The 9480-nt window shown below is 38.3% G+C and overlaps 1 protein-coding gene across 4 annotated transcripts in view; it reads right to left on the reverse strand.

The window, feature by feature from the left end:
• Positions 1-9480, reverse strand: part of SEC24B (SEC24 homolog B, COPII coat complex component) — a 92518-nt gene that overhangs the window by 66846 nt on the left and 16192 nt on the right. For all 4 annotated transcript variants that reach the window (XM_084872195.1, XM_084872197.1, XM_084872196.1 and 1 more), the window contains exon 2: positions 1601-2350. In XM_084872195.1, the coding sequence (XP_084728321.1) occupies positions 1601-2350 (750 nt within the window). The remainder of the gene's footprint in view (positions 1-1600; positions 2351-9480) is intronic.

Genomic DNA, 9480 nt, shown 5'->3' on the forward strand with positions numbered 1-9480 from the left:
TTTGGATCTGTTACTAGACATCCCTTGAAATCAAGCCAGAGATACAGATTCCCAAGATTATCCTGGAGATTCTGGACTAATTCAGTAAGATGGGGTTGAAGATCATAATCTGTACTAGAGATCGAGGCACACAGCCAGGTTTGAGAACTGTGACAATGCTTTAAGTTGTCTTACTAGTATGCAAGAATCAGTCAATGCTTTTACTAGTAACTCTGTCTTGATGTGTACAGGTACAGATGCTAATTTGTTTATCTACAAACAAACATGCTAAGAATGGTGGAGTTGAAAGACAGAATAGACACTAAGGAGATCTAGATATAGTGAATTCCCTTGATTGCTTGGTATGTGAGAAAAATACCACCTTCTTTGTTTAAACCACTATTAGTTGCTTGAATATCTAAAAAGTGTTTCTAAATGACATAGCAATGAAAGAAAAGATGATCTCAGGTGTACAATTCAGGTCTAATATTCTAAAGGTCTGGTTTTAAATAATCTAATTGCCCCGGAAGGACTACTTTTCTAGTCTGGCCAGTGTGGCTCAACGGTTGAGCATCGGACTCAGGAACCAAGAGTTTGCCGGTTGATTCCTGGTCAGGGCACATGCCTGGGTTGTGGGCTTGATCCCTAATAGGGGTGTGTGCAGGAGGTAGCTGATCAACCAAGTTCTTCTCTCAATGATGTTTCTCTTTCTCTACCCTCACTCTTTCTCTTTTTAAAAATCAATAAAAACATACTTTTCTACAATAGTCCTGACATATGGCTATCCAGATTTTGATGTATAATCTGAAGACATCATTCAAAAAATACAGCTTTACCAATTCTATTTTTTTTATACAATTTTCATTCCCTTCAAGAGCATGTTCTGTGAAGTTCAAGTTCACAAATAGGATTAAAATGAGGATATCCTATAGAAACCCCACACTAAAAAGGCTAAATACTTAACATTTATAATTTTTAAACTAATAAACTGAACTACGTCTTGGTTTAGGAATCTCAGAGAGACTAACTAAAAGGGTATTGTTCTTGCATCTCTCCTCTTGTTCCCCATCCTTTAGCCTAATTTACCAATTTGTAAATAAAAAAAACACATCAGCTTTAATGTGTAGGAGATACAACTGTGAAAGTCACCAGTAGACACCAACCAAGAGAAATCAGGCTTGTGTATTGCAGCCGATTATCTTTTCTAAAGTGAGTTGGGCTCTGGCTGGCATAGTGACTCTCCCAAAGTTGAATTATTATTAAAAAAACAAAAACAAAAAAGTAGTAACTAACAAAGCATATCTCCAAATGGACCCTTCCATTTGCCTTATATCTAAGTCACATTGAAGACAATTATTGCAGTGGCATAAAACAAATTCATAAATATTGCCTGAGATCCCAATCATGTCAAGGAACATGAGGCAGATGGTTGGGTCAAGGAAAAGTACACAGGGAGATGGTGCAAAATACTACAAGAAATAAAACAAATTAATTACTTAGGTGAGCTAATTTCCAATTTTTCCATTAGGCAATATCATCTTTAACTCTCAAGAAACTAAAAACCTGGTTGGAAATGCACTGGTTTTCAGCCAGGCTTTGGTGAACTTTTCATTCAACCTACCGGTATTTGTTGGGTTGTTGTTGGCTGGAGGCAGGGAACCTGCGTGGTTTCGGATGAGATTGTCTTGAGCTGATGGAGGGCCTGAAGCTGACCATGAGGGAATACTGTATCCCGAAAGGCTCTGCTGCTGGTGGTACTGTTGTGGTGGTGGAGGTGGAAGTGGTGATGGACGGCTGAGAGCGGTATTTTGACTAGAAAACGAATTATCTCTGACTGGTCTGACAGTTGAAGCATTCTGTGAGGTAAACATTTGTTGCCCATATGGTTCACCAGCAGGCAGAGAGGGATATGAAACACTAGGATATACAGCATTAGAAACAGTTGACACAGCATAGTGACCACAAGTAGAGGGAAATCCCTGAGAAACAGCAGAAGAGTTGGCAGAGTACATAGCTGGACCACTATAATGATTCACAAAAGAGGAGTATGGCTGTGAGGCACTCATATACAAATGAGATGCTGGTGGTGCGGCACCTTGGAAATATTCTGGAGTGGACCCCGCATTGTGAGGGGCAGGAAGAAGTCTGCCATAAACCTGCTCTGCTCCTGGTGGTTGGTTTGTAGTTTTAGGAGTCACCGCATTTTGTGTGGATGCTGTATAGAAATCAGAGTAGTAATCACCACACTGGCCATCCAACGGCAATGAGGTCATTTTCCCAGGTCCTTGAAAGTGATGTCCCGAGGGTATACTATAGCTTTGAGTATACAATTCATAAGCAGATGGAACCGGCATTTGATTCTGTGCTGGACCTGAAAAAGAAAAGCAAATATTTACAGGGATTGGTAAGGAGATAACTAATTTTTAAGCACAGTTCCCACCTAAATGTTGCCCAATTAATTTACTTCTCCATAATTACAAATTGTTTAAAAAGATAAGATATATACTGTTATAGATCCACTGTGATAGCTAGTCTCCAAAATGGCCTCCAATGATCCTGCCCTCCTGGTATTCACTCTCTCCCACAAAGTATCAGAATTGGTCTGTGTGACCAATGCCATATAGCAAAGGTAATGAATGGTCTATCACTTCCAACATTAGCCCAGCAGTGGGTGTTGGCTCTTTCTCTTGGATCATTCAATCAGGAAGAACAAACCTGCCAAATAGTGACAAGCCCTACAGAGAAGTCCATGTGGCGAAGAATTAAACTCTCTGGCCAACAGCCAAAGAGAAACCGAGGCCTGCCAACAACCACATGAATGAATTTGGAAGCAGATCTTTCCTACCTATCATCTTGAGATAACTACCTCCCAGGTGACAGCTTGACTGCAATCTCATAAGACCCTAAGCCAGAACCACTCAGGTAGGCCATTTCTAAGTTCATGTCCCTCAGAAACAATAAGATTAAATAGTTGTTGTTTTAAGTTGCTAAATTTGGAATATTTTATTATTCTGCAATTGGTAACTAATGCCAGGTTAGAAGAAGTTCAAATCTTTTTATATCTCTTTTTAAAAAAAACTATGAAAGTAACAGCATACCCAGTGATAACGGTTTTATTTTTATTATTAATCCTCACCAGAGGATATTTTTCCATTGATTTTTAGAGAGAGTAAGGAAATGGGGAGAGACACACAGAGAGAAACATCAATGAGAGAGAGACATATCAATTGGTTGCCTCCCGCACATGTGCCCTGACCAGGGCCAGGGGTAGAGCCTGCAACCAAGGTATGTAACCTTGACCAGAACCGAACCTAAGACCCTTCAGTTCATGAGCTGATGCTGCATCCACTGAGCCAAACCAGCTAGGGCTAATGATTCCGTATGTATCTTACCAATGAACATATAACATGCAATCTTCTATAATAAAAAGCTAATATGCAAACCAACCGAACAGCAGAACGACCAGTCCCTATGATGCGCACTGACCATGGGGGGGTGGGGGGGGTGGGGGAGATACACATAGATGCTCAACACAGGAGCTGTCCCCTGGTGGTCAGTGCACTCCCACAGCGGGAATGCTGCTCAGCCAGAAACCCTGAGCCAGTTCATAGCTGAGGAGCGTGGTGGCCTGTGGCAGGAACCTCGCCCACCTTCACGGCAGCGCTAAGGATGTCTGAATGCCAGCGTTCAAACATCCCCCCAAGGGTTCCTGTACTGTGAGAGGACACAGGCTGGGCTGAGCCTCCCCCCCCCGCTTCCCCGAGTGCATGAATTCTGTGCACTGAGCCTCTAATGCATATATAAGCATATACACTGTGTGGCCAGACTATTATGACCACTTTAAGTTTGTAGGCAAATTAGCCGTGCACTGCATTGTATGGAATATGGAAGCCGAAGGCCTGTTCAAACACCTTTGCTATCTGCAGTTACCAAGATAAAACATCTTCAATTCGCATAGAAACACAAGGATTGGACAGTCGAGCATTGGAAAAAAGTCATGTGGTCCGATGAATCACGTTTCCAGTTGCATCATGCAGATGGCAGGGTGAGAATTTGGCAGAAACATCATGAAAGCATGCATCCCACATGCATAAGTACAACCCTTCAGGCTGGTGGGGACAGTGTTACGGTTTGGGGCATGTTTCCTGGCATGATTTGGGCCCTTAGATTTGTGTGAAACAACATCTGAATAGCACAACATACCTAAGTATCCTTGCTGATCAAGTTCATCCTATCATGTTGATGGCGTATCCCAATGGAGATGGCTTCTTCCAAAAAGACAATGTGCCATGCCATGGTGCTCATATTGTGCAGGAGTGGTTTCAAGAACATGAGGGAGACTTTACCTTGCTTAGGTGGCCCCCACCGTCACCAGATCTCAATCCAATTGAGCATTTGTGAGATGAAGTTAAAAGAGCCATCAGGCAGCTGGTTCCACAACCATCAAATCTCACAGAACTGGACAGTGCTATTCATCAGGCATGGTGTCAGATTCCTGTGTCACCTTTCAATATCCCGGGGAGTCAATGCCAAGAAGAATCACCGCAGTATTAAAGGCAAAATGTGGCCCAATGAAGTACTGATGGGGTGTTCATAATAATCTGGCCACGCAGTGTATATATTTTTTTTAAACTCACATTTCATATTACAGTTCTGCAACTTATTTTAACTTAATATTTCCTAGGTAACTTAAGGATTTTCTATATACTATTTCATTGTAGAGATATATTATTTACTAAATCCCCATTGACAGATATTTATTTCAGGGAGTGAACTAACTTATATTTATGAGGTCAACTTCTTTGATGAATTAGTAAGATAAGTTTTTAGAAATGAAACTGGAGGTTCAAAGGGTTTGTGCTCCCCCACCTTCCCACCCTCCACCCCCAATCCTCCCAGGAAAAGGGAGAGTAACCACAAATGTGTGAGAGAAACATCGGTGGGCTGCCTCATATATATGCCCCTACTGGGGATCAAACTCGCAACCTGTGTGTATGGGATGATGGTCCAACCAACTGAGCCACACCAGCCAGGGCTTTTAAAATTGACCGTATTGTCAAATACCTCTCCAAAAAGATCTATAAATTCACACCTTCCATCAACAATGCTTAAGAATGTTTCATCTTCCCAACACTGAGTGGCATTTTAAATCTTTGCCAATTTGATAAGGAAAAAATTTTTCTGTTTGCATACTTAACTTCTGAGTGATGTTTAGAATCTTCTCAAATATTTCTTAGCCATTGAATGTCTTCCTCTGCTATTTGCCCTTTTCCATAGCGTTGTGCTTTTCTTATGATTTATGAGTGCTCTTGTACTCTAAGAAATTAACCTTATGTTTTATGTGCTGTATATATTTCCCTCAGGTTATTGTTTGCCTTTTGACTCTTTTCATGGCACCTTTGCTCTAGTATCTCGATTATTATATAGTAAAATCTTTCATGTTTAATAAATTTTTAAAATGTTTTTATTGTTTTTTAGAGAGAGAGGAAGGAAGAGAGATAGAGAGATAGAAACATTGACGATGAGAGAGAAACATTCATCAGCTGCCTCCTGTACATCCCCTATTGGGGATCTGCTTGCAATCCTGGTTATGTACCCAGACTGGGAATAGAACTGGTGACCTCTTGGTTCCTGGGTCAACTCCCAACCACTAAGGCAAACTAGCCAGGCTGATTGATAAATTTTTAAATCGTTCTTAGTAGAACCTTCCCCATAGTATTATAAAATTATATACCCATATTTTCCTCTGATGCTTTTAATACTTTCACTTTTATATTTTTATATCTTTCATCACCATAGATGGCATTTATTTTATCACTAGAGGCCCAGTGCACAAAATTCGAGCTCGGGTAGGGTCCCTAGTGGCTGTCAGCTGCTAATCAGGACCTTCCTTTGTTCCGTGCTGCCCCCTGGTGGTCAGCGCGTGTAATGAACAAGTGACTGAACTCCCCAGGGAACACTTTGCATATTAAGCTATTATATACATAGATTAAAATTAGCATTAATAATTTCATTAATTTTATTAATAGTCTATTATGAAACACTAGAGGCTCAGTGTGCAAAATTGTATGAGACCCCAGACACGTCGCACTGGTGGGACTCCAACACACCGTGCTGAGACCAATTAATGCACCTCCTGGTCACCAGTCATTTGGTTGGTTGTTATGGCCACTGGCCTTTGATAATATACAATAGATTAGGGGTGTCGAACTCAATCAGAGAAGGGGCCAAAATCTAAAATCCAGCCTAAATTGCGGGCCGAATGGTTTACTGAACAGTCATAAACTGACAATGTCATAAACTGACAGCGGAGTGCAGTGATGACAGCGCGGTGCGGGCCACATTGCAAGGCCTGGCGGGCTGGATTTGGCCCGCGGGCCTTGTGTTTGACATATGTGATATAGATTTTACCCTATGGCACTCGCTGTTCTAAACATGTGCTCCACACACACACACTTCTTTAATCCTCCCCGCAACCTCTACAAGTAAATAGTATCATTATACTCTATAAATAAAATAAATGAGGCACATATATTAAGCTATTTAGTAATCACAATCATAGAAAGTAACGGGGCTGGAATTTGAATCAAGTAATCTGGCTCAAGTCCATACTTTTAAACAATGATCTGCCGGCCCCTCATTACACTAAATCTGGCTGGCTTTTTTTAGCCTGGTCAGTTGTCCCAAACAATGGAATTCTAGCCTCAGTTCCAACTAAGGGCAAATTTTATCCTAGAATCAAATTTTACAATCTTGTGATAATACTTTGTAAACAGTGGGATAATTGGATAAATTCAAATTGATTTTACTTGCTCCTTTTTGGTATTTTAATGAGACTTCCAGACAATTTAAAGTTACACATGCAGCTTGCATTAAATTCCTACTGAATGCTGCTATAAGACAGAAATACATTAAGAGAAAAGGAGCATTAATAACAGTTTCCAACCTAGGCCCAGTAATTATAAAAGCATTTTAAGGTATTACCAAATTTCATTAATGCTACTAATTTCTAAAGAAATAACTGGCTTTCTGGGATAATTTAGATGCAGAACTTTCTTTGGATTTAAAATGGCTCTGCAACATATATGAAAAGACATCTGGGCTGAAGCTGGTTTGGCTCAGTGGTAGAGCGTCGGTCTGCGGACTGAAAGGTCCCAGGTTCGATTCCGGTCAATGGCATGTACATTGGTTGCGGGCACATCCCCGGTGGGGGGTGTGCAAGAGGCAGCTGGTCGATGTTTCTCTCTCATCGACGTTTCTAGCTCTCTATCTCTCTCCCTTCCTCTCTGTAAAAAATCAATAAAATATATATTTAAAAAAAGAAAAAAAAAGAAAAGACATCTGGTATTTTATTAACTTCTAAAATGGACAGCAACAAAGGTTATAAAGGAGAGAAAAGTTAGTTACATATGTGGATAGTCAAATTTTTGAAAAATAACTCTAGAAGTATTTTTCTTATTACCAAGGTGATGTATAATCATTACAAAAAGATTTACAGAAAATGATGAAATAAACATCAACTGTGATTAACATTTTGATGTATGTTTATCCAATATTTTCTTTTTGCATGTAACTGTCTAATTTAGTTAAATAAAAGTGGGCTTATAATGAACATTTACATGATTTCTTTATTTACCATGATTTGAATATCTTTCCATTATCATTTTAAATGTCTTAGTAGTATCCCAGTACATGGGTTTATCATATTTAAATAAATTCTCTATTACTTGACACTGGTTGTTTTCAATTTCTTAAAAAACATTAAGCCACATGATGATAAATATATATTTTTTTATTTATCACTCTGCCTCCCTGCCTGATTGCCCCTAATTACTGAAGAGAAGAAAAGACAATGTGAAGATGAAGCAGACAAGGAACAGATTCTCCCCTGGAGTCTTCTACAGAGAAAGTGTGGCCCTGCCAACACCTTAATTTCAGGCTGCTAATCTCCAGAACTGGGAGAGAATAAATTACTGTTGTTTTAAGCCACCATGGTCGTGTTCATTTTTTAACAATCATAGGAATCTATCAATAATACAGTAAGGATACTGAGTAGCAGTTCTCAAAGTGTAATAAATAGAACCTTGGTATTACCAAAAACTCTTGGGAGATCTGTAGAGTATTGAACACCTTTTTTAATAGTACTAAGTGGTATCTGACTAATGGTTCAAAAGCAATGATGGGTAACATGCTGGCTGTGTGGCACAAATTGAAGCAGTGGCACCAATCAACACCATTCTACCATGTACTCATAGTTAAAAAAAAAAAAAAAAGCCAGTTTCACAAAAGAATGCCCTAAATAAAGTAGTAAAAAATTATTAATTATATTAAATCTCAACCCTGGAATCTAGATTTTTTCATATTCTCTGTGATAAAAAAAAATGTTGTAATAAAGCAACTCTATCACATACTAAAGTTTAGAGATTATCTTGAGATAAAGCACTTGCTCAACTTAGCTATAAGCTTTTTCATGAAATACTATTGTTGTATGAAGAAAATATTAGCAAGTAGAATCCAGCAATATGTAAAAAAATACATCATGACCAAATTGCGTTTATTCCAGTTCCAACATCTGAAAATATATTCAACGCAATTCACCATATCAACAGACTAAAGAAGAAAAACCAATTCACCACTCCTATTCAATAACGTTCAAGACGTATTAGCTACTTCAGTCAGGCAAGAAAAAAAAATGCCATACAGATTAGAAAGGAAGAAACAAAACTGTCTTTATTTACAGAATGAAATGATTGTATAGTTAATTCCAAAGAATCAACAAAAGAAATGGCTGGAACTAAAATTAGCTAATCAAAGTCATAAGATACAAGGTCAATGATACAAGAGTCAATTTCACTTCCTAAGACCAATAATGAGCAACTAGGATTTTAAATTAAGCAAATAATATTATTTGTAATGGCATACAAAAAAAGAAGTACTTAAAATATAAACCTAAGGAAATAGTGAAGGGTCTATATGTAGAAAACCATAAAACACTGATGAAAGAAATCAAGATTTAACTAAATGAAATGAAATGGTATATTTGTGGACTAGAAGACTTGATTTTAATCTTTAGATTCAATGAAAGCCCAATAAAAATATACAATATATCAACAAACTGATTCTAAAATTTATATGAAAAGGTGAAGAAGGTACTTAAACAGCAAACAACACACACTAATCAAGCAAGTGTGTTTAAAAATAGACCCACTAAAACACAGCCAAATTATTTTTGACAAAGGTGCAAAGGCAGTTCAATGGAGGAAAGATGGTCTTTTCAATAAATGGTGCTAAAACAATCCATATACAAAAAAATGAACCCCAGCATATACCTCAGACCTATAACAAAAAATTAAGTAAAAATGAATTATTGATCTAAACATAAAACTTAAAAACTTCTAGAATATCTAGGTAAATACAGATTTGCAATAAGTTCTTACCAGTGACACTAAAAACATTGTCAGTATCAGAAAATATGAGAAGTGGACTTTATCAAATTAAAAA

Source organism: Pipistrellus hanaki, assembly GCF_964339955.1.
Source record: "Pipistrellus hanaki genome assembly, chromosome: 1".
Lineage (NCBI taxonomy): Eukaryota > Metazoa > Chordata > Mammalia > Chiroptera > Vespertilionidae > Pipistrellus > Pipistrellus hanaki.